The sequence below is a fragment of the Doryrhamphus excisus genome, chromosome 18 (genome assembly GCF_030265055.1).
Source record: "Doryrhamphus excisus isolate RoL2022-K1 chromosome 18, RoL_Dexc_1.0, whole genome shotgun sequence".
NCBI lineage: Eukaryota > Metazoa > Chordata > Actinopteri > Syngnathiformes > Syngnathidae > Doryrhamphus > Doryrhamphus excisus.
In genome coordinates, this window is record NC_080483.1 from 6,716,385 (window position 1) to 6,742,635 (window position 26,251).

General features: G+C 38.8%; 1 protein-coding gene across 2 annotated transcripts in view; it reads left to right on the plus strand.

Moving 5' to 3' along the window:
- Positions 1 to 26,251, plus strand: part of phf2 (PHD finger protein 2) — a 42,637-nt gene that overhangs the window by 3,856 nt on the left and 12,530 nt on the right. For both annotated transcript variants that reach the window (XM_058054940.1, XM_058054939.1), the window contains exons 2-16: positions 8,470 to 8,555; positions 9,296 to 9,410; positions 10,671 to 10,831; positions 12,667 to 12,808; positions 12,899 to 13,085; positions 15,590 to 15,752; positions 18,143 to 18,230; positions 19,093 to 19,199; positions 20,968 to 21,059; positions 21,130 to 21,219; positions 21,454 to 21,807; positions 23,147 to 23,263; positions 23,655 to 23,770; positions 24,409 to 24,587; positions 25,572 to 25,639. In XM_058054940.1, coding sequence (XP_057910923.1) covers positions 8,470 to 8,555; positions 9,296 to 9,410; positions 10,671 to 10,831; positions 12,667 to 12,808; positions 12,899 to 13,085; positions 15,590 to 15,752; positions 18,143 to 18,230; positions 19,093 to 19,199; positions 20,968 to 21,059; positions 21,130 to 21,219; positions 21,454 to 21,807; positions 23,147 to 23,263; positions 23,655 to 23,770; positions 24,409 to 24,587; positions 25,572 to 25,639 — 2,065 coding nt within the window. The remainder of the gene's footprint in view (positions 1 to 8,469; positions 8,556 to 9,295; positions 9,411 to 10,670; positions 10,832 to 12,666; positions 12,809 to 12,898; positions 13,086 to 15,589; positions 15,753 to 18,142; positions 18,231 to 19,092; positions 19,200 to 20,967; positions 21,060 to 21,129; positions 21,220 to 21,453; positions 21,808 to 23,146; positions 23,264 to 23,654; positions 23,771 to 24,408; positions 24,588 to 25,571; positions 25,640 to 26,251) is intronic.

Genomic DNA, 26,251 nt, shown 5'->3' on the forward strand with positions numbered 1-26,251 from the left:
TGATGAAATGAAGAAGTTCTGGTTAAAATCCGGGCAGCAGAGTTCTTAACCAGTTGGAGTTTATGGAGGGACTTCTGGGGGAGATGGAAAAGGAGTGAATTGAAATAGTCGATGTGTGACATGACCAGGCTAAGAAATCAGAATGGCGGTAGAACGGATAGTGAGGGAACAACAGTGGTGATGGTGTTGATATGGGATTTATATGAAAGTTTGCTATCCAGGATGACACCCAGACACATTTTTCGTCCCTTTGTATTGAGTCGTGGACTCCTATAGGGCAGCTACACATGATAACCGGCACACAAAGCTTTATAGTTCTTCCAGAATCTGCACCTATTCAGCTGTATTTCTTTGGATTTGGACTGCAAAAACGGTCCATTTTAGTTTATTCCACCCACGGCCCACCTGTAGGCACGCCCATGCCGCTATATTTGGTCACACTCGCTGCTAGCTGCGAAGGGTATAGGAGTTGATAATAAACACTGATGTATCTTTTTGAAATGTCGGCTTTTAACATACAGTCATACTATATGTGTTGGATTCCGAATTTGATCCGGAAGTAGAGACTGGACAGCCTGAGGTTTCACAACAAAAGAGGTTACTTCAAGACGTCTTTCAATGGTAAGTAGCTTTAGCATTTGAGGTTTTCTACAGCTTCGATAACGTCTAATGTGGCCACTAATTTTGGTGGGACATGGCTAGTAGCAACCCCGTTCCCGGAATGCAAGCGCTTTTGCTCCATGACTTACACAAAATAAACAGAGTTAGGACAATGATAAATTGTTACATACTGCTTTCTATACTGACACTTCCACACGACTAAGTAATGTTGGAAAGTTTGTTGGCTAGTCCAGCTGCATACTGGCACATGTTCACAAAACAGTCCAGTGTGAAATTGCCATTGACAGATTAAAATGCATTTCTTTTGCTGGTAGGGAATCGGGAACTCCCGTACTAGCCTTTGCTAGCGAGTAAACCGAGGAGCAGAGATCAAGGCAGGCAGAGAAAGGCAGGGCAAGCAGAGCTTGGGGAGGGCAGAGAGCTTTGTTGGCTTGCAGCCACACCCAAATAAGGAAGTCCGCCCCTCTGTGACGTTACAAAGGGTCAGTTTTACCACGCCTTTTGAAACCGAGCCGTTTTGAGCTATCCCAAGCTTCTTTCAATGCTCACTTCGAAATGCGCGAACCTCATTATCTGAAACTTTGGCATTGTTTAACACGAGAATAGAGCATTCTAACTACATTTGTAGGTCAAGAAAGTTGAAAAATCATAATAGGTACCCTTTAACCTGAGGGGAGGAGGAAACCGCAGGGATGTCCATGGTGAGGGTGAAACTTTCCTGTTCCTAAAAGAAATTCAGTTTATTCATTCATTCATTCATTCATTTTCTACCGCTTATCCTCACAAGGGTCGCGGGGGTGCTGGAGCCTATCCCAGCTGTCTTCGGGCACACCCTGGACTGGTGGCCAGCCAATCACAGGGCACATATAGACAAACAACCATTCACACTCACATTCATACCTATGGACAATTTGGAGTCGCAAACACATGCAACATGCAAACTCCACACAGAGATGGCCGAGGGTGGAATTGAACCCTGGTCTCCTAGCTGTGAGGTCTGCGCGCTAACCACTAGACCGCCGTGCCGCCCTCAGTTTATTCAGTTTATAATTTTTGTTTATTTAATTCAGTTTATTATCACTGTTAAATTTGTTAAATGATAAAAAGTAGGGGCCCCAAGACAGAGCCCTGAGGTACACTTGGAATAACTGAGGAGTGATTTTAATGAGGTCTGTTTCTGTGCTGTGATGTGTACTGAAAAGCTTCGTAGAGGGAGTTATGTGTTAAGTGAAGGTGAAGTTGGGAGGTGACAGTTTTTGGAGAATTTTGGAAATAGGATGAAGGTTATTGTAGTTGCTCGGGTCTGAAGCAGGTTTTTTTTTTAGAATTGGAGTAACAGCTGCAGTCTTGTAAAGTCATGGGACGATTCCAATGTAGCAGTCATTGCACTCCTCACAACACTGAGCCGGATAAACAGTTGTGCTTCTCGGGATTTTGTCTTTGGGCCGAACCAGGTTTCGTGTTGGTGGGTTTCAAATGTATGTTTTGTTTGGAGGAAATCCTGAGATTCTCTGGCAAAGCAGCAATTTAAGGGACCAACACATTCAGCCGACTGTTTCTATCCTCAGGCTACAGTAAAAAAGAGCAGACAGGAGGAACAGACACACATCAGGAAGGCCGGACAACAGCTCTATTGTGACCACCCCCATGGGACACACCCACCAGAGACATAAATAGAGAAACTCCACACTTAAACATGTAGAACTGAAGAAGCCCTTTGGATTAAAGGTGAAGCGTCTTCAACAAGAAAATTCCAGTTGTTTCCATTTAACCTCACCATGACCTGGGTGAGTGAAAACGAGCGATAGTGTTAAGTAAAACAGAGCCTGGAGATACTACACTTTGCCTTCCCAGTGAAATACATACACCAGGGCTGTGCAAAGTGCAGTGCAGGGGCCATTGGGAGACTGCAGCTTTTTTTTTATGGACACATTATAGAAAAAAACAGTGGTTTTAATCGTTATAGGTGAATTTCTGTGAAGTAGGATTCAGTATTAATAAATATTTCCATAGCTATGGCATAGAAAACCTGTTTACAATCCTCTAAATACAGCTTTTTAATTATCAGAGCCCTCTATACATGAAACAGCACCCACATATTGCCACATGGCAGACATCATTCCTGCTTTTTGCTTGCAAACACTGTTGTTGTGTTCATCTATCCAGTTGCTGCTGAATAGAGCAAATACAAGTTACTGTTTACACTCACAAAACTTGTTTTTGCTGAAAGTGAAAAAGACTTTGTTTGTAAAGTTTGGTTAAAAAAGTGTTTGTTTGCAGCCCCTATGGCGAGGAATGGATAGAATGAGTTCTAGAAGGACTTGAAATTACAGGAGCTCATCTCTTTAAATGTTTTTTAAATCAATAGTGAAATGTAGGACAGATGCTGAAATATGCAGCTGCTTCTCTTCATAAGCCTAGTTTAAATCATCTGTTTTCTTTTTTATATTGCACACAATATACCTGTATTAATTGGGATACAGTACTTTTTTGAGACAGATGTTTTTATGCATGTAAACACATTTTTTCAGATTACGAATTCCGAATGAAGGTTATTTCGCAGTTATTAGATTAGATTCAACTTTATTGTTATTGCTCATGTCACTTGTACAGGGCAACAAAATGCAGTTAGCATCCAACCAGAAGTGCAATTTTATAAGTACATTAGTATGGACGGATCTATGTAAATAAAACTATACAGGCTATGACTATAATACAGTGAGGATATGTACAGGGATATAAATGACTATAATATGGCTATTGTAGATTATACAGATTATAAACAGTATGGGTATGACAATATATAATAACAGTAATATATACAGTATTGCAATGGAGTGACTAGGGTATGGAAATGACTATAATATGGCTATTGTAGATTATACAGATTATAAACAGTATGGATATGACAATATATAATAGCAGTAATATGTACAGTATTGCAGTGAAGTGACTAGAGTAGAGTATGGAGTATAGAGTATTTATTCCAAAGTCAGTTAGGGCCCCTGGCATATGCCTGCATCAATGCAAGAATTATGTCATTTAAATCCATATAAAGTATAAATAATATTAAAAAGTATTTTTAAAAAGTTAAAAAGTATAAAATATGAAGTGGTTATTGAGCATGCTCACTGCTCAGGTGGCAAAGCATTGTGGGATTTGTCTGGGTCCGCCATGGTGTGGAACGGAGGCAGTGAAGGTTTCCATTTGTGGGTTGAGGAGGCAACAAATGTAAGAATATATATTCTTAAAGACTTCAATATTATGGAGTACATCCATCAACAATATTCTTATACCAGTGAAAAACGTCAACAAGACTTGTTTGTCCATACAACTGTATGAAACTGTTCAAGCACGGTTTAAAAATAAAAACACAGATAAACTACTACTTTCATCAGCTCCGATAACTGCATCTACCATGCCACTACAGAAAAGGTTAACACATTTTTACTGTGCACGTATGGACACCAAATTGATTAACAGCAACACCATACTTGGTGCAACTTCCAAGTTTTTATTGTGCCATGGCAACACACGTTTGCAACACCAAACACGCAAAACCACCCTGGCAACAAAAACTATTTTGTCTTTTTGGTCCAGGTTTTTGAACAATCTTATCGCATGAGTACACAAACGTGTCTTTGCATCTACAATGAGGCTGCAACAAGTTTGGCCTTTGTTTTGTTAGTATACAATTTGCAATGAAAGATCTACTGATGCTGGTTATGTTACTGCTGCATTTATACAGCAAATTAATAAGAGATAGAGCAGTGCTGAAATGAGCCCATTTAATAATTTCACTGATTGTATTAGTCTAGACTTTCTTCCATTGCACTTCACTTTACTCTCTATAATATGACGAGGTTGGGTATGCTTAATGAAGCGTTTTAACCTGACATTACTCACCACCAATAGGGGCTGGTCATCTTTTCTGCCGTCCAGTGGGAGTTGAGTTTGATTGTATTAAACTCTCCCGGTCCTGTGTCGCCACAGGAAACTTGTGCATGACAAGTTTTGCACTCAGCTATAACATCTTTTTCGGACTGTAACTACGTTTAACTTTTACAAAGTACTGCCACACTGACAACATCACTCCTACGTCTTGCTGTTTGATTAACACGTTAGCACAGAATTGCAAGCACGTTAGTCGTTGTTGTGATTGTGTGGGTTCTATACGGGCACTGGTGATGTCATCTGATATTGCAGGGTGGCGCAGGTTGTCGGATTAATATGGAAAAAATAATTAGAGAAAAAGTGAAAAAATTTCATATGGCTCTACAGAGCGAGAGTCTAGACCAAGGGTCTCAAACACGCGGCCCAGGACACTAGTTTGAGGCCCCCTGCCTTGATATGAAAGTTTAATGTTAGTGTGGCCCGCGCAAGTTTGATATGGATGCTGTATGGTATCATGTACACAGAAAAAATTATTACGTTTGGTTAATGTTCATGTTAAAGGTTAAATAACTGTTTATAGTTATCCTCCCTATCCGTGTGGAAGTGGTACGTTTTTGGCTATTTAAGTTTAAAGGAAATAACTTGAAGGCTACCGTTTAGGTCGCTAGCTCTCTAGTTTGCGAGTTAGCATGTGTCTCAAGACCCTGCAGTTGCGCAATATGTTGTAAATAAAAAGAGTATAAAAGTGACTATAGTCGTGTTTTGTCATGTCTACAGGGCTCTAATAATGCTTTGTTAATTTTAATCTGAAAAACATAATTTGTCTACCCACCAACTATATGTGGTTTCTTAAGTTTTTATTATTTGCCGTTTTATTATTATTGTTATTATTATATTTATTACTGATTGATTGATTTTCTTTATTCTTGATTTGTTTGTTTACTTTTCATCTTATTTTGTGTAGAAAAATAAAAAGTAAGATATTTGAGAACAGTGGAATGTTTTATCAGAGCTTTTCTTGTAGAAAATCGAAACCAAAGCAAAGTTTATTCATTTTAATAAATGCGTTTTTTGTTGTTTTTTTTTTGAAAACCTGATGCGACCCAGTCTCGCCCAGACCCTAGCTCCAGTGGCCACCAAGTAAATAGAGTTTGAGACCCCTGGTCTAGACTGATAGTCGTGGAGTTTTAGCTGAGAACTAACTGTCCAGTGCACCATGCTCTCGCACAGCTGCACCAGCCGGCATCCGTTACATAAGCCGTTGCAATATGTTTGGAGAGCTTCCCATGGGAGGAGGTGACGACAAGGTTCTGTTCCCTCAAATTTGATGTGTGGTCTTGAGAGGTGAAGGATGGTGGAGGTTGGCATGAGGTTGATGAAGTCAAGAAAGAAATGCTGCTCATATGCTAGTGACCATGCCTCCCCCCTCACAGACAAAGCAGATTGTATGATAGACTCTGTTTGTCGTTGTTGTTATGAAGTGTCGAGGTGCTGAACCCTCTTCCTGTCTGTTTGGAGGCCAGGGACGATGAAAACAGACATGCATGCACATGGCAATACGTGGAATCCAGCTAAATTATGTAGTTCATTTTCATTTATTGTGTGATTAATTTATTTTTGGTTATTGTGGGAACGTTTTTTTCTGAACAGTAATTCTTGTCATGTTTTTATTGTGGCATCCCAAGTAATTAGTAGGGGTATCCCCATAGGACTTTTTCACTCTGATCCAATTCAGATATTGCAGCCTTGAATATCGGCCAATGCTGATATCGATCTGATATCAAAACAGCTCATACATACTTTTATTACTTGTTAGTAGCATGGATTATACAACAGTAGGAATGAGAAAAACTGACCCATTTACTTCTTGATGTTTCTGGTGTATTGTTTTATTCATAGGCATCCAGTTGGAATAAAGTAGCGAGGGTCAAAGTGCTCAATGAAGCGTTTAAACCAACATTACTCACCATTGATAGGAGCTCATAAATGCAATAAGTTACCATTGAACGTGAGTATATATTTTTTTAAGCTGAAAATACGTTTTATTGGGATTTAGCTTCGTAGTCGTGTTGAGACATGTTTGATGAGATTAGAGTTACTCACAAGAGACAAACACTTTGCTGTGGGACATAATGTACACTTCACATGTATATTCTTGTCTTTTCCATCAATGATGTTGAAGCAGTGTCTGTACTTACAGTACATACTGAAAACCACACTTTTAACACCACAGACCACTCTGTACTCGCCACTGTTACATAGACTTCTCTTAGAGATGTGACGTTTGCCAACAAGTCCATTGTTTTTAACTTAGTTGTCGGTAATAAACTAGTCTTATCTTACTAGTCACATCTTATATTCTTATACAGTGGAAGGTTGGCTTCACGGTTACAGGTGGCCTTTTGAGGAGTAATCATGTGAAAAAGAGTTTGATGCACATAGGTTAGAGTATGTTTTGGTTAGAGTCCAGCCTTCTGAAACTAATTCATGACACTAACCAAGGTTCTACTGTATCTGCAAATCGATTCTCGTTGTTCACTTCAAAGAGATGTTCTGAAGACATTACTTGTTCGTGAACGTCACATCTTTGCTCTTTTTCGGCCATTTGTATTTGATATTGGACTCCTATGGAGCAGCTACACGCGATAGCCCACACAGAAAGCTTTCCAGATCTTCCAATATCTATACCTATTCCAGATGGATTTCGTTGGATTTTATTCCAATGGTTCCAATGATCAATGGTGACTTAGAGCTTGTACTTCTGATGCTTTAACATGGCCAAGTAACGTTGGATAGCCATCTGAATTCTGGGTGGAAATAAATTAAAAAATTTATAAATTAAAACAGAACGTTTTGGAAATACAGCTGGAATAGGTGCAGATTCTGGAAGAACTAGAAAACTACTCAATACAAAGGGCTGAAAATGATCATAATAGGTCCCCTTGAAAACTGTACTGTAAATATCCTGATCTCAGCCTCTCAAACTGTTTTTTCCATGAATGCCGGCCGATCTTTGTGTTTCAGGCAAAACAAGATCGTCACACACATGAGATTACCATGCGTATACACAAAACCTAGTGGTAGAACATTGAAACTACAAATAGCTTTGGTTGTGCCTGTCCAGCGCAGGCCATATCATCTTGCTACCTGTTTCACAACTTGACCATCAAACTGGGCACTGCCACCCCCCCCCCCCCCCCCCCCCGGGACATATTTATTTACAGCAGTCTGTGACAGTGACTTGTTGATGCGCAGTGTTTGTGATGTCAGTTGATAATTTATACTTCTCTACTTCAATTTCAGTGTCTGAGAAATGTCTCGTATTTGCTCTCTCTGCTATGCTTTTGGGGAGGGAAAAATTCCATTCATGCATTTTTAAAGGGATTGCTGCTATGAGGCTGAAATTAAACATTTAGTTATTTAAGTTATTCATTGATCAATTGATCAATTGATTCATTGATCAACAACAAATAATCAGCCGATTGATCGGTTATTAAAATAATCATTAGTTGCTAATAAATAACTGTCCAAATGTCCAAAGGAGCGGATAAGGTGAAGATTGAAAAACTGACCCCCAATTCGTCCATAGATATGAATGTGAGGTGAATGATTGTTTGTCTATACTGTATGTGCCCTGCGATTGACTGGCTTGGTTGTACCTCACCTCCTGCCCAAAGTCAGCTGGGATAGGCTCCAGCCTTTCCCCACGACCCTATAATAAAACATAGGCTAGGATAAGCAATAGGATAAGCAGCATAGAAAAAGGATGGATGGAGAAATATGGGCACGTTTTAATCTTGTGAGATAATCATCGAGTTATTAACAACTGTTATAATAAGAGAAATACTATGTTATGTTTGGGCAAAATGCTATTCTTTGTACGTCATGCCATCTAAGATATTATCTGAATCGTTCTTGTAACTATTTGAGTCATGTGTTTTTCACTGTTTTCAGTTGTGTTGGTGTGGATGAGGATGACGCTCCAGATATTGACATATATCATTGTCCAAACTGCGAGAAGACCCACGGCAAATCCACACGTATGTACTATGTACAATATTTATACTCCTTTCTAGATGTCAACTTTTGGCTATAGTTCCACTGCTGTAAACTATTATGTTGGGTTTTTTTTAATTTGGTTCAAGGTATCATGCAGCATTTTCAGTATATTTACCCTTAAGAAGCCATAAACATCTTAAATGTGGTAAAATGGGTGCAATGAAGAGTCACAATCGCCAAAATGTTCATAAGACACTAATAAATGTCTCTATTTAAATGATTTTCAGTCAATATATGCAAACAGAGGCAACATTTTGGTGTAAATTAACCTAACCTAACCAGGGTGTAAGCTAACTGAGGTTCCCCTGTTTATGCAACATACTGTAAGTATGTAATTAAGTAAGTCTAATTTATTTACACAGCACTTTTCACAGACAGTGTCACAAAGGGCTTTAAATAGCATTATACTATAAAATGGTAGTGAAGATACCATAAATAAAAACGTGAAAATAATAATGGTACACAAAAATTTTACTAAAATGAATAGAAATTAAAAGTGCCATAAAAACATACGGTGCTGTTGGTTTCTCGCAGTCTCGAGTCAATTCGGAGTTAAAAACATCTTTCATATCAGTTTGGAGTATTTTATAAAATGTATCCACCGTCATTTGATTTTATGCAGCCATGGCTTCTTTTGGGTTCAGTAACTTGTGTAGTGGGGAACATGACATTTGTTTCATTGTTGGTACTTCTTCATTTGGGTTTTCTCTTTTGTCTTTAGTAAAAAAGAAAAAGAATTGGAGCAAGCATGACACGGGGCAAAGCACAGATATCAGAGCAGTTCAGAATGGCAGTCAAGTTTTCATAAAGGAGCTAAGAAGTAGAACGTTTCCAAGGTAAGCGCATCTTTTACAGCTTATCATTGATGCAGTATTCCATTTGTAAACAGATGTATCTACAGCAGGGGTCTCAAACTCAATTTACCTGTGGGCCACTGGAGCTAGGGTCTGGGCGAGGTTTTCCAAAAAAAACAAAAAAACCCCGCATTTATTAAAAACAGAAAAATGAATAAACTTTGCTTTGGTTCCGATTTTCTACAAGAAAAGCTCTGATAAAACATTCCACTGTTCTCAAATATCTTCATTTTTATTTTTCTACACAAAATAAGATCAAGAATAAAGAAAATCAATCAATCAGTAATAAATAAATATAATAATAATAATAAAACGGCAAATAATAAAAACTTAAGAAACCACATATAGTTGGTGGGTAGACAAATTATTTTTTTCAGATTAAAATTAACAAAGCATTATTAGAGCCCTGTAGACATGACAAAACACGACTATAGCCACATTTATACGTATACATAACATATACGTAACATATTGCGCAACTGCAGGGTCTTGAGACACATGCTAACTCGCAAACTAGAGAGCTAGCGACCTAAACGGTAGCCTCCAAGTTATTTCCTTTAAACTTAAAAAGCCAAAAACTTACCACTTCCACACGGATAGGGAGGATAACTATTAACAGTTATTTAACCTTTAACATGAACATTAATCAAACGTAATAATTGTTTCTGTGTACATGATACCATACAGCATCCATATCAAACTTGCACGGGCCACACTAACATTAAACTTTCATATCAAGGCGGGGGCCTCAAACTAGTGTCCTGCGGGCCACATATGGCCCGCGGGCCGCGTGTTTGAGACCCCTGATCTACAGTATATACAGTAGAACACATGCATACACTTACAAATGTCCTTGGTGGAAAAAGCTACACCATACATCACAGACGTGTGAAAACCTTAACCTTTAGTCAGGCTAGCGCTAGAGGCCACACTGCTTTGTTGTAGTTCTACTAAAGATTCAGCATCACATATTAACTTGCACGTTTTGAGGCCGGAAAATATGACTTTCATTTTTGCGTCTGACAGCAACTTTGGCGCCTTCAAAGACTGCCAAACAAAGTGCGAAATCTCAACGCTTGAGGAAAAATGGAAAACATGATCAGTGTAACGTTAAGACTTCAAAATAACTTTTCTTTTCTGGCCTTGGATTTAGGAGTGTTTTCTGCATGAAAACACAGTTTTTTTTACTTCAATGCCCATTTCTGATGAAGCTATGTGCTGATTGTTTTGTGTTGTTTCCAGTGCCGATGATATTGTGGTGAAACTAGGTGGCAGTCAGCTGACTATGGATTACCTGGAGGAAAACGGCTTTGAGGAGCCTGTCCTGGTTCAGAAGAAGGATGGTCTTGGCATGTCAATGCCTCCCCCCACCTTCTACATCAGTGATGTAGAAAATTATGTCGGTAGGAAACCAAGTGACTGTTTTCATTTGTAACCTTCCTGTGCTTTTACTTAAACTCTCATCATTACGTTGATTTTAACTGCTGTTTAAGTACTGTGGTACTGGTGGGACGCCTTTACTCATAAACACATTATAATGGGACTCTGATTCTTAAGATAAGATGATGCATGAGGAGTGATTGCTTTTGCCAACTTGGTCGCTATTGCAGTGAGCTAGTTTAGAGGCAAGCTTTAGCTTGCTTAAGAAAGTTCTCCTTATTTGCAGTTATCTGCATAGCAAATACACTTTTACTGTATAATGCCTACAGGAACTGGCTGAGCAGGAAGAGAGCGGGATATAGCATTTACTTTAATCCAACCATGACAGACAGCACCTTTAACATATATGGGACGATAAAATGATGCCGCTTTATCAACATTCATTTTCTACCGCTTTTCCTCACGAGGGTCGCTGGAGCCTATCCCAGTTGTCTTCAGGCGAGAGGCGGGGTCACCAGCCAATCACAGGGCACATATAGACAAACAACCATTCACACTCACAGTCATACCTATGGACAATTTGGAGTCGCCAATTAACCTAGCATGTTTTTGGAATGTGGGAGGAAACCCACAAATGCACCGGGAGAACATGCAAACTCCACACAGAGATGGCCGAGGGTGGAATTGAACCCTTGTCTCCTAGCTGTGAGGTCTGCGTGCTAACCACTAGACCGCCATGCCGCCCTCAGTGTATTCAGTTTATTATAATTTTTGTTTATTTCATTCAGTTTATTATCAAGTTACTGTTGTAATTATTAGATGAGATTCATCTCCAGAACCCTCTCCTTCTCTTTTTAATTGCCATTGTTCTCAAGCAACACACTCTCGGTTTAAGCCCTAAATATGCCTCACACACTTATGAAACACCTTTTTTAAGTATGAAATCTATATCTACTCTCCACTAATGAATGATAATGTAAGAAGCTATGTGCTGATTACCACTCGCCCGCCGTACCGCCCTGCTTCACAGAAAAAAAGAAAATTTAAAAAACGCTTAAGTAGAGGAAAGAAGTACTTCTAAACTCAAGACACACAACTCACGAAACAAGATTGGGTCTATGAGAATGAGACAAGACTTTTTAACACACATTTTAAGAACAGTAACATGAAAAATATGGCTGGACAAACAAACCTTTTATTTAACCAGGTCACAACAATGTTGCTGGGTTTTGAAACGTCCCACAAAGTGTTAACTAAACACTATTATTGTTAAACTTTTTTGAGACCAAAAAAAGGCCAATAGCTATTTTTCTTGCTGAAAAGTTGGCAACAATGCTCTGGGAACCCACACTTTTTTTTTGTTTGGGTGCTGAAACCAATGTACATTGAGTTAATTCTGAAAGACAAGGAAAACAGACCTAGACACAGACAAGTGTTACCACCTCCAGACCGGGGGAATCTGGACTAGAAGAACAGGATTGTGAAACTAATAGAGAGAGATCCAAAGTGGGAGTCTTCTCATGATTGAGCTCGTTTATTAATCAGCTGCACGTGCAATCTCCCTGTTGAATTACTCAGCACCATGGCGCTCCCTCTGCTGGCCTAAACATGTCATTACAACTACAGAACATAGAAAAGTTGTTATTCAAAGGTTCAGTTGTTTACAAAAATTGTGTGGGGATGCATGTTTGTAATTTACTTACTCATTCCGTTCCATCATTTGATATTTTGTTACTGTGCAATACTGATCTTAACCTTATGTTTGGTAAGCTGTCATTTAATGTTATTGTTCCTTTCATCTTGTTTGCTCTTTTTTTAAATAACGACATTCTCTTTGTCTTTATGCTTACCATCTCAGGTCCTGATGTCGGCGTTGATGTTGTTGACGTGACAAAACAGACGGATAGCAAGATGAAGCTGAAGGAGTTTGTTGATTATTACTACAGCACAAACAGAAAGAAAGTATTAAACGTCATCAATCTGGAGTTCTCCGACTCAAGGTACCACAGGCGCTCACCTCAATGTAGCATTCTGCTGTTTGACATGCGTGTGTCCATGATGTCCATGTTGAACCCTTTTCTCTGGAACAGGATGAACAACATCGTGGAGAGTCCTCAAATCGTGCGGAGGTTATCTTGGGTAGAGAACTACTGGCCTGACGACGCTCTGCTCGGGAAGCCAAAAGTCACAAAATACTGTCTCATCTGCGTGAAGGACAGCTACACAGACTTCCACATCGAGTGCGGCGGTGCTTCTGTCTGGTATCATGTATTAAAGGTATTGTCCCGGGGATGGAAAGTTGATGGGAAGCCGGGCTGTATGCCAATGCAGTGTTTCCCAGTCATTCATTTATTTGACCATGACCACAGGTAGATTTGGCACTACATAATGAATCCCTCGTTTAATGTGGTTAATTGATTCCGGACCTGGCCGTTCATTTATAAATGAAATATGTTTGTAGTTATAGCATAGAAAACCTGTTCATGACCTTGTATTTTGTGTTTTGTTCATGACCTTTTATATTTTTTTTTAAACATTTTAAACATTATCAGGACTAGCTCTCTGAAAACAAGCTGTAAACAACAGCAATCTTGATACACTTACCCAGACCATAGTTCATGTACTTATTTTTATGCCTGAACAAGCATCATTTGAGCCAAAAATACATAATAATGAATATATTTTTTTTATAATAATAGGCCGTAGTCAACAACGAAGCAGCAAAGACCTGCAATATGTTTTTTAAAATGAATGTATTTGGGAAGGGCGGCACGGCGGTCGAGTGGTTAGCGCACAGACCTCACAGCTAGGGACCAGGGTTCAATTCCACCCTCGGCCATCTCTGTGTGGAGTTTGCATGTTCTCCCCGTGCATGCGTGGGTTTTCTCCGGGTACTCCGGTTTCCTCCCACATTCCAAAAACATGCTAGGTTAATTGGTGGCTCCAAATTGTCCATAGGTATGAATGTGAGTGTGAATGGTTGTTTGTCTATATGTGCCCTGTGATTGGCTGGCCACCAGTCCAGGGTGCTCCGCGCCTCTCGCCCAAAGACAGCTGGGATAGGCTCCAGCACCCCCGCGACCCTCGTGAGGAAAAGCGGTAGAAAATGAATGAATGTATTTGGCAAACCAGATTTGGCATGTTGTTACAACTATGTACAGTAGATGGCATTGTAGCTCTGCTTCTTAACACACCTCTTACACACCTAGCACAACTGACTTGGTGGTGCATTATAGTGCTTCTATTCATCAATGTGGTGATATATTAGATGTACAGTGACATGTACGTTACCGCACACTAACATGGACCGTCAACATCCATCAAAAGAGAGAAAAACCAAGACGGTGATGAATAATAAAAGTCCCGAATAAATGATTGTGAAGTAATTGTGCTGCATTAGAGAGAACGAGAGAAAGAAAAATGTGTAAAAAATGCAAGGGTACATACAATAATATTAAATCCACTGAATAGGATTATGTATTTTTACTGATTGACTGATTATTTGCTTGCTATTGGATCAAATCATGTTTTGGGAGCAGATATTACTTGGCAATTACATGCTGAAAAATATGTTTGGTATTTTGTGCAGTGGAACCTTGGTGAGTGTCGTTAATCTCTTCCAGAAGGTCCAACTCTCACCAAAATGTACTCTAACCGTATCAAATTTCCCATAAGACATCATATAAATCCATTTGGTCTGTTCCCGGAAGCCAAAAATGTTAACACAAAACTATTATAGTTTAACATGCAGAAAACAATTCTAAATGCATATAAATACATATAAATGATGAATGAAAGCGTTAAATGAACATTTAAAGTTACTTTTACCTTCATTGAAGACATGATTGTTACCTAAGACACAATGTGGCAGCCAGATCAACATGGACACCACCTTCCTGTTTTGCCATGAGTTATTTATTGTTCTCCTTCATCTTCTTGTTTCTCACCTCAAGTCTCTGCTCATCTTTTGATCACGGCTGCAAAATAAGCCAAATGGAGCCAAAGAAATATACAACTTTAGAATTGTTTTATTCATGTAAAACAGGGGTGTGCAAATATTTTGACTCGTGGGCCGCATTGAGTTAACAAAATTGTCCGGGGGGGCCAGAACATATATTTAACACACACAAACCCACATACACACACACACTTTTTTATGCTTATAATTTTCCTTGAATTATTTGTCTAATTTTATCTGTAAAAGTGTTATACTATCAGCTGTATGTTCTCATGTCCCTTTTTTCAGGAGTACTTTAAACATCACACCACATCAAACTATGTAATTTAATTTTACAATTTAGTTGTTTTTTGTACAAAATAAAACATCCGACTTGCAAGTCATGTTGCCAGTTTTCATATTAAAAGTTGAAATACTTAGAGAGCAACTGGCAGGTCGGATTCAAACTCTTGGTGGGCCGCAGTTTGCCCACCCCTAATGTAAAACTATTAAAAGACTATTAAAGACTAAGACTATTAACTATTAAAGACTTGTGGCGTAACTGTTAGTTAGCAAAGAACTACAGAACCAATGCTGATGACATCATAGACTGGGGACGAAGCTGACTTCTACTTCCCGTTTCCATGTATTAGCAAGCTAATAGGCTGCTAAGAATACAGTGTCGCATGCCATTTTCTATGCTAAAAATATATTCAAACTTGGCATAAATTTTTGACATTAACCAAAAAAATGTGCTAACCAAGGCGTACACTAACTGAGGTTCCACAGTATATGATTTGCTATACTATTCAGGAAATTGACTCTTCATGCCGTGTACTTCCAGGGAGAGAAGATCTTCTTCCTCATCAAGCCCACGTCAGCCAACCTGTCTCTGTACGAGCGCTGGAGGTCCTCATCCAGTCATAGTGAAATGTTCTTTGCTGACCAGGTGGACAAGTGTTACAAATGCCCTCTCAAGCAAGGACAGACGCTCTTCATCCCATCAGGTAAGAACTCCCACGCTGCAGTCTTATATGTATATAATCTTATATAGAAATAACATGAAATAAACTTTCTAGTATTTTGGATTTGATTAAGTGAAACAAGTATTTAATGGCAAGCCAAAAAGCTGTTTATTAGTTTAGATGCACGGAGGGCTGATGTTTCCTTAGGTTGCTCACCTGATGCATACCAAGACCTCCATTATGATCTGATCACCTAGTTGATCTTGTAGTCCATTCCAGTCTTGTTATGGTGTATGATTTTGTTGACGCTTGTACAATCCATTCCAATCTTGTGCAAACCTGAAAATTTGTTGATGGTCTTCTACTCCATTCCAGTCTTGCGCAGGTTGAGTCCTTTCCAATCTTGTGTAGGTCTGCAAGTTTGTTCATGTTCTTCTAGTTCATTCTAATTGGTCTTCTACGGTCTTCTAGTCCATTTGAGTCTTGTGCAGATGTACAATTGTGTTGATATCTTTTATCCTGGCTGCACGCTGACCGAGTGGTTAGCGCACAGGCCTCGCAGCTAGGAGACCCACGTTCAATTCCACTCTCGACCATCTCTGTGTGGAGTTTGCATGTTCTCCCCGTGCATGCGTGGGTTTTCTCCAGGGACTCTGGCTTGCTCCCACATTCCAAAAACATGCTAGGTTAATTGGCGACTCCAAATTGTCCATAGGTATGAATGTGAGTGTGAAGGGTGTTTGTCTATATGTGCTGGGATAGGCTCCAGCACCCCCGCGACCCTCGATAAGTGGTAGAAAATGAATGAATTAATCTTTTATCCCATTCTAGTCTTATGTAGGTCTACAATTTTGTTGATGCTCATGTAGTCCATTCCAGTCCTGTATACTGTACGTCAACAATCTTGTACAATCTTGAGGTCAGCTCTTTGGTCTTGCCCAAGGTGGTGGAGATATGTGAATGGAAGAGAGTTTGCGTGATATTTATTTATACTTTTATCCACACGAATTGAGGTTAGGAGGACTTTCTTAAAGGGAGAGAACTTATTAGTGTGTTTGATGGACACACAACCACTGTGTGGGGGTCGAACTGCTTGTCAATCAAATACATATTTCGCTCAATCTAATATGAATTCATTTATAACCTTTTTTATGTTTATGTCTGATTTTTTTGTGATGAACCTACAGAATTATCAGGGGATCACATACTTATTTTCCCGCCTGTAGTTTTCCTCAACGCGAGATAAAGCAAATATAATCTCGTTTAAAATAACCAAATTCCACAGATCTACCTCTTATGTATAATATATCAGGGGTGCACGCACTTTTACAGCATGCAAGTTTGAGTCTAAATAACCCCTTGTTATTGGTTCCAGATCCGACCTTGATTAGTGAATTGAAGAAAGTCGGTAGAGCATAGACAACCTGTTTACGACTTTCTAAACACAGGTTTTCACATTACATAAAAGTGAAATAACACCCCATAGTCACTTTTACGCTCTATTATTCTTTGTTTACATCACATTGCATAGCTGGGGGATCACTGCATAGTAAGCCTCTCCAATTTACTTATTCTAAACTTAAGTGTTTCAAATGGATTGGTGAAGAAGGACAAAGAAGCCAAAAGCTTACCACTTCCACACAGAATGAAAGGAGAACCTTTTTTTCCCATTCGATATCAGCCATGGCATGTCGGCTTTGCTCTGCTGGCTCAATAGCCAGTCTCCATGCAGTGTGAAAGGGAATGTAATTTAAAGTCATGTGTCATAACATTAGTGATGCCCAGTGACCAGAATACTGCATATAACTACATCCTTTTTGACTAGGCTGTTAAGGCTATAGTCAACCACAAAACAGCAATTATTTATTTATTTTTTTAAACGTGATGTAGTGAGGGAGCGATATTCGAAGCGCAGTATAGCAAGGGACGACTGTATGTCAAATCTAAAGACTATATTTACTACTATAGTAAATATTAACGATTTGTATTTCCCATTTACAGTTTACAGGTCATCAAAACAGCTGATATCATTGAATAATTCACAATTCAATTCAATATGGCAATAGATATAATGACATATAATTCCTCAGTAGTTGCATGCATGCAGTAACCTGAATAGCACATCACTCAAAACGTCCGTAATACAGTCATTTCAAGCATTATGGATATGCAAGAAATTGAAATGATTATACAGAAGACAATTTGGCCACAGTTAATGCAACACATGAAAAAGGTTTAAGCTATGGGTACATTTTCCAAGCCGTCATGAAATGATAGCTTCACAAACAAAAGAGTAGAAACAAGAGAGCCATCAAACAATAAACCTTTTTTCTACATAACTAAACGCTACAAGTGAACGAACCAGAAAATGTTTTAAATGAAAAAAAGATAAACATGTTGTTTTCCTTTGACTAATGTGTACATGTTCGCAGGTTGGATCAACGCAATACTGACCCCAGTCGACTGCTTGGCGTTCTCTGGCCATTTTGTCCACAACCTGAGCGTGGAGATGCAGATGAGGTTTCAAATTCATGTTTTATCAAAGAAACACTTTCTCCATCGAGGGTTTTTTTTCTGCCAAAATTGAAATAATCATGACGAACCTATTTTTTTTTAACCAAAAAATATTTTTTGACTTCACTAAATATAAATAAATCGTGAAATAAATACTTTGTTCATGACATAATTTGTAAATTGTTTCACTATGGTATTAAAAAAGTGAATTACACAATTTTAATAATTTTAATAATTTCATATTTAACTTTCCAAATTCAACCCCTTCAGTAACGAACATTTTAGACCATTTTGACAGATTTTTCAAGGCACACAGAATATTGTTGTTCTATGACATGGAAGATACCAAAAGAAATATTAAACTATCATCTTACATCAAAAAAGGTTTGTTTTTACCTTTTTTCATTCTTTAGTAATCAGAAGTAGAACATGGGCAACTTTCAGGAAAATACCAGTTCCCAACAAAAAAAAGGAGAAAAGCAGCTTTTTGTAAAACGATACATTTCAAGCATAACTTTCACTACAACTCAAATATCCTAACAACAATAGCACATCATAAAAAACACAAAAAGGGTTGTTTTACATTAAAATGAGAACTTGTGAATATAAAACCATGAAGTATTTACAGGTTTCACATTTGGAACTAAACTGCATGTGTACACACGTGTGCATGCATGCATGTGTTAAAGTATCCCTAAATGCGTAACCTTCTACAGTCTTCATGTTTTACTTAGTTTTTACAGTATTTAACTTTATCAGGAAAAAACCCTCCATATTATTGTGGCTGCCTTACAAGGCTTTTTGTCTGATAGCATTTAGACAATGTACATTTTCATGATGCTGAAACCTTTCCACTGACTGTGTTTAGAGCATATGAAATCGAAAAGCGGCTCAAGGTCAAAACTCTCAACCCATTCCCCAACTTTGAGACGGCATGCTGGTACGTGGGACGCCATCTCCTTGAACGATTCAAAGGTGAACACTCTGATGACCTTGATGCTGTGTGTTTCTGTAGCATGTGGTGTTTTTTTTTCCAAGTATGGCAACTATCATATTACTAGCAATCTGTGTGGAAAAAATTTGCGAAAGCGGAAAAAATAACCAGTCTGAAAAAATGTGTGGCAGCTGCAGCCTGCACACTCACAGCAGATGCTGGAATATTATTTCAGTCATTTAAGCGGTGAATTCTAGCGTTCACAGATCGTACTTCAAAGGCTTTGGTTGAGCAAGAACCACTTGGTCCATTGCAAAATTAAACACTGCTCATTAGTTTATATTTCCACTATTTTATCTGTGCATGTGTGTGTGTGTGTGTGTGTGTGTGTGTGTGTGTTTGTTTTGCATGCTATTTCAGACTCACAAAGCCTTGTCATTAATATAGCATTACTTTGAGCGCTTTCTCAGTGCAGGGGAAAGACTCTCTAATGTTTTTTTTCTGTGATCATATTAATTGCTTCCTTTTTGGGGTTGCTTCCAATTCAGTGCAATCATGGCTGCAATCAAGTCCGCTTAAGGGAAGCTTTTTAGGAATTCATACCACAAAGTGGATATTTGTTGACACAGTCATTTTGTATCTATTGTCAAATAGAAGAGGAAATCCACATTTGAATGGCATTCTCATGAATTCACTTAAGGCAGTGCTTTCGACTACGCATCTGGACTTGGGCTGTAACTAACAATTATTTGCTTAGTCGATTAATCTTAGTTTTCTTGTTTGTTTTAATGGAGTAATTGGTTAGGGCCTACACCGGGGTGTCCAAACTTTTCCACCGACGGCCACATACCGAAGAATACACAATATTTAAACTTATACAGTAGGTGAAAAATGTATTCATTATATGACCTTTGGTCTTATTGCTCTTTGACCTGTCTTATTTTCCAGATATGTCAACTTTTTTCACGAATAATCTTTGGAAATTCTTATTTCGTAATATTATGACTTTATTCACATAATATTTTTTCCCATGAATAAAGCAAATAAATATATAATTTGTTATATTTGGTTATATATTTATGTTATATATATATACATTTATATTTATATATATATATACTTATTACGCTGCTGTGTGTACTGTTGACACCACAACTCAGAACGATGTGTGAGCTGGTGACGACTCGTGAGTCGTAGCTCATATAGTATGGCTCACTCAGGTACCCTACACTTAATTTTATTTTATGTTTTTTTTTTTAAGTTAAAAAAAAAGTTGAAATGATCGAATATCGGTCGATATATAATATAATATAGCTAGAGTGGTTAGTACGCAGACCACACAGCTAGGAGACCCGAGTTCAATTCCACCCTCTGCCATCTCTGTGTGGAGTTTGCATGTTCTCCCCGTGCATGCGTGGGTTTTCTCCACGGAACATGCAAGGTTAATTGGTGACCTCAAATTGTCCATAGGTATGAATGTGAGTGTGAATGGTTGTTTGTCTATATGTGCCCTGTGATTGGCTGGCCACCACCCGAAGACAGCTGGGATAGGCTCTAGCACCCCCGCAACCCTCGTGAGGATAAGCGGTAGAAAATTAATCAATTACTGACTAATAAAGCTACCTTTGAGTGTTAAGTTACTGTGTGATGACTTTAGCCTTTTATATTTTTGCCTTTTATCGAAGATGACACCGTGAGTCAGACTGAATAATAGTATCCTGTAAAATGTATACTGTGCAGAAAAATGTATCTGCAGTTGGAATTCTATTAGTAATTCATTAATAACCTCATTTTTGTGTGTGTGTTCAGGTTTACACAAAGCAAATAAACAGCCTGCACCATATCTGGTCCATGGTGCAAAAATCATCAACGGAGCCTTCAGGTCGTGGACTAAAAAACAGGTATTGACATTTGTTGTCACATTAATATACCCACATATTGACACATCTTTTGTTTTTTCTCACTTGGAAGGCTCTCTTGGAACATGAAGATGAACTTCCAGAGAACATGAAACCGTCACAGCTCATTAAGGATCTTGCCAGAGAGATTAGACTGTCAGAGGTATTTTTACCTTTTGGTCCAAGTACAGTATTACATCATCTAGGAATATATACTGTAATAATTCCTTTTTTATTGCGGTTCATTGCTTCCAGATACGACCGTGATGAGTAAATTTCCAGGATGTAGAATTGCATATTTATGATGGACTCATTTTACAGTTAGAGCATAGAAAACTGTGTTTATATAATTGTTCATATAAATATAATTCTGTGTTTGCCCTCTTTTCATTTCTAGAATGCAACAAAAGCTCTAAAATGTGAGCCCGGTTTTAAAGTGCCAGTCGAGTGCCCGCTATCCACACATTCAGACCCCGAAGAGCCGGTCTCGCCGGCTGAGGTCCCCTCCCCAAGCAGCGAGATAGCCAGAAAAAAAGCCTCCAAACCCCCTAAACCTCCTAGGCCACCAAACCCCCTAAAGATGCCCAAGGCTCCTAAACCTCCTAAATTGCCCAAGGTCAAAGATGGAGGTAAGAAGAAAATAAAAAATCTCAAAGATTCACCACCTCCACCTAAACCCTCCAGTTTCGCAGCTCTGGAGTCCCATGCAAAGGACATCTTGAGTAAGATGGACCAGCCGAAGAAGACCAAAGTAAGCAACATTTTCAGATGATGTTGAGGTGTTGATGACTACAGTATTTTTCTACACCAAATAGCCTTGAGAGCCAATGTTGTTTGGCGACAATAGCCACGTTTACATGGACCCAAATAATCCATAAATCCAATTCCATTCGGGTTATTTGCGGAAAGAATCTAACCTTTGTATACACCTCATTCCAAAAGAAAAGTGCCAATCCAAATGAATATATAATCAGATTCACAGGGGTGGAATATTCCTTTCCCCAATCCGATTGAGGTATTTTGTACACGCTCAAACGGAAAGTTGTCAGGGTGCGTTCTTCTTTGTGGTATTTTTCTTCTTCTGCTATTTATTGGCGGTTGACAAGCAGCTTTGCATTACTGTCATCTGTGGAACAGAATCTAAACCAGGGGTGGGCAAACTACGGCCCGGGGGCCACATCCGGCCCGCCAAGTGTTTGAATACGGCCCGTCCGTTCTTTCCAAAGTATTTCATTTAAACTCAACATACGAACTGGCATCATGGCTTGAGCCAACCTTTTGATGGTTTTATCAATTTTGTTATTTGATGTGGTCTGTTGTTTACAAAGTGCTCCTGAAAAAAGGGACACAAGCATAATGATGATAATAATAATAATAAATTTTAAAATATTTAAATAAAAATATTTAAATATAAAATATTTAAATATAAATATAAAATAATAAATAATAATAGCAGATTGCATGACACTTTTACAGATACAATAATACCAGCTGGACTGTTACGTGTAAAATATATAGTCTGCCCCCCCCGTTTTGTTAAATCAATGCGGCCCGCGAGTCAAAAAGTTTGCCCCTGATCTAAACCCTTCTATACTCCATTCACAAGTCCAGTTTTATTAAAAAAGAAAATACATATCTATATAAAACATGTGCCGAGCTTAATTATAAAATATTAGCAAGATTGAACTTTATCTTTTCCTGTTCCCGGGTGCGTTCTTTCAGCGAATGCTGTGATATAACGTAACACGCAGCTCCAGACGTTCTTCGATTTAAAACACAAACGAAAAACTTGTTTATTCCAACAAGTGAAAGAAAAACTCGAGGAAGTCGGTATCACGTCATGTTGGTGCGCTTTACTGCGCATGCCCCATTGACTATTCTGGTTGATTATAGCGGCGCATGTAGACATGCAATTGGAATATTCCTTTCCATGGATACCATTGCTTTCGGAAAGGTCATTCGGAAAGATTCCATTCGGAAAGAGAAAAGCTCCTCATGTAAACGTGGCTACTGGTGTAGAAGTGTACTGCAGCTCCACACGTATCTACATGACCAATATTATACTCAAGTAATATGGTCTTTTTCTCCAGGGTGTGAAGAATATTCTGACTCTGTCAGAAAAGGAAACATTACAGCAAAACAATATGGAAAAGTTTGAAATCAGAGAGCAGAATAAAAACAAGACGGAAGCAAAATGGAAATATAAGGTGAGCTCTTTTCTCATTGAATTATCTATCTGCAATATCTTTATGTTATTGAGTTATTTATGGATATTTACAAGGGAACATGGAAGTGGTGGCATTAAATAGAGAACTCAGTCAACACTGGGAAGCCATCAGGCATCTTGTGTGGATGGAGGACTTATGAATGATGCCAATTGCATATTAATGCGTACTGTGTGGGAAATCGGTACGCCACCTAAAAATGGGATTACAATTACATGCACCATTACTCACCTGGTTGATATGTCTAACTACTGCCTGTGATTGTTGATGGGAGTCATTCTATTGTCACTTGTATGTACACTATCATCATGCTTTCCAGTCAATATCCATGTTGAATTGCATATCTGACATTATTTGTCTTTTTCCCCTCCAGAATAGTAAACCAGACTCCCTGCTGAAAATGGAAGAGGAGTGCAAGTTTGACAGAATGTCGCTGTTGGGCAATAAAGACAAAGTCAGCTTTACGATGGCACGCAAGAAAATCCTGGGGTATGTACAGAATGTACACGTAGGAGTAGCAATTCCAGCTCTTTCATGCTAGTTCATATTTATAGGTTATCACATGGTTTTAATCATGAGCTTATTATCACATACTATTTAATCAAAAGACCATTTTGTTTCCAGAAAATGTTCAGTTTATTACATGTATTATATCTAAACAGTGTAAACACAATCATTGCAAAAATATTTCAACAATAATATTTTATCAACAGTCTTATCTTATCAATGTCTGACAATTAAAGTTCCATTAATCAAGTTTGGGTTTTTTGGTGACTGGAGAAGCACTAGGAATATTTATAGTTACAGTGACATTTCCTGTCACATGCGCGGAGAGCACAGACGGCAGCAAAACAAACGCTGTGTGTTCATGCTCGCGCGCTGTTCTCTGATTGGTTGTTTCACGGGCACGATACCAGAGCAGCGCGCTCTGAGTGGACAGCTACGGGGGCTGATACTGGACATGGTTAAACTCTATATTTTATCAGTATCACTGCCCTGGGCTTTGACACAGTATCATTTCGGCCTTTTCCTGTATCATTCATGGGCGGTTTTTAGGGTACAGGGCCAATTAATACTGTAGTATGTGATAACTAACACTATCACTTTGTGTGTTGTTTCCTGTTTAGGTCCAAGACACTGAAACCTCAGACCAACACAAGTCATTTTGGCACCTTACAAAACCTAAAAGAGGATAAACCGAAGCCAGTGAGAGATGAGTATGAATACGTCTCGGATGAGGGAGAACTGAAGATTGACGAGTTCCCCATTCGACGGAAAAAGAACACAGTAAAGAGAGATCTTTCCTGTGAGTATTGTTATCTTTTAGTGCCAAATGTTTAGCGTCATTGATCTGTTCTACAAGTTCCAATCCTAATTGGTTCCAAACCTATAATTGTAAAACAAAAAAACATGTTCGTGTTAACATTTGAGGCTGCACGGCGACCGAGTGGTTAGCGCGCATGCCTCGCAGCTAGGAGACCCATGTTCAATTCCACCCTCGGCCATCTCTGTGTGGAGTTTGCATGTTCTCCTCGTGCATGCGTGGGTTTTCTCCGGGTATTCCGGTTTCCTCCCACATTCCAAAAACATGCTAGGTTAATTGGCGACTCCAAATTGTCCATAGGTATGAATGTGAGTGTGAAGGGTTGTTTGTCTATATGTGCCCTGTGATTGGCTGGCGACCAGTCCAGGGTGTACCGCGCCTCTCGCCCAAAGACAGCTGGGATAGGCTCCAGCACTCCCGCAACCCTCGTGAGGATAAGAGGTAGAAAATGAATGAATGAATGAATGTTAACATTTGTAGCTTTCTGGAACGGATTAATTGAATATTCCATTTCTGGTGTATAGGAGACTACTTTTTTCTTTTCTTTCTTTCTCACACCAGTAATGCAGCTAATTTGTGGCTAAAAACGACAACTTTCGTGGTTTTAATTCCCATGACTTTTCTGGCAGGCTACTGTTTAATTCATGTTACACGCACTGTTCTTTTTTTCTCTTTAAGTTTAGTGGGTGCAGCTATTATACCAGTGTGCTTTGTAGTCCAGAGATTATGTATATATATGTATGTATATTATTTTTCATGTGTAAAAGCAGTCTATTTTGGAAAAAAAATATCACTAGAATATATTTTGGTCCAAAAAGTCCATGAAACTGCAAAGCTGTGAGTGCTGAGTCACAAACATGCGGGGATCCACTGTACTGTTGGACACAAGTTGTTGTCTCTTGATTAAGCTTGTAGCATCTACTGTATATTGACTTGTTGTTTGATTCCAAATTTGTTGTTTTACAGTTTTGTCAGAAATCAGAGAACCAATTCAGCCAGCCAAAAAACCAAAGTTCCAGCCCTTGGTGACAAAGGTATGTAACTCCATAAATATTCATGTGGTAATGATCTTTAGAAAAGTTGTCTGGGTTGGATTAAAAATTTTAATAGGCCGAAGTTTGCATAGTTTTGCTTGGTTTGGTCTTTGCTGTTGTATATGATGAGTGCAGCTACTCTGCACGAGGTGAATTGAGCCGATCATTCATTTACTCAATGTTCACCCTACAGTGGAGTTGTTGGTAGAGTGATGTGTGTGACGTCAGCGTGCTGGACTTTGGCTGTGCTAGCCGAGTGTTCTCGGAAGTTTGAGTGTGTACAATCGGGTGATTATTCCCGATCGCCGATCAATATAAAAAGAGCAAATATCGGGAAATCTCTAAAAGAGATTATTTATGTAGAGATAATGCAAATAAAATATATAAGAAACATATAAAAATAAGATATATGCAAATAAAATGGAGCCCCAGTAGAGAACCTTGGGGCACCCCTTTGATCATGTCCAGTTGTCACACAGTTTAAAGGAGATTTTATAACTTGTCAAAATATTGGGGGTCATTCAAGTAAAAGTCCGACTTGGCTCTCTTAATAAGGGAATCACATTTATTTGTAATGTGGCAAAACCTGAGCCAGCCTACTTGTGTCTTTGT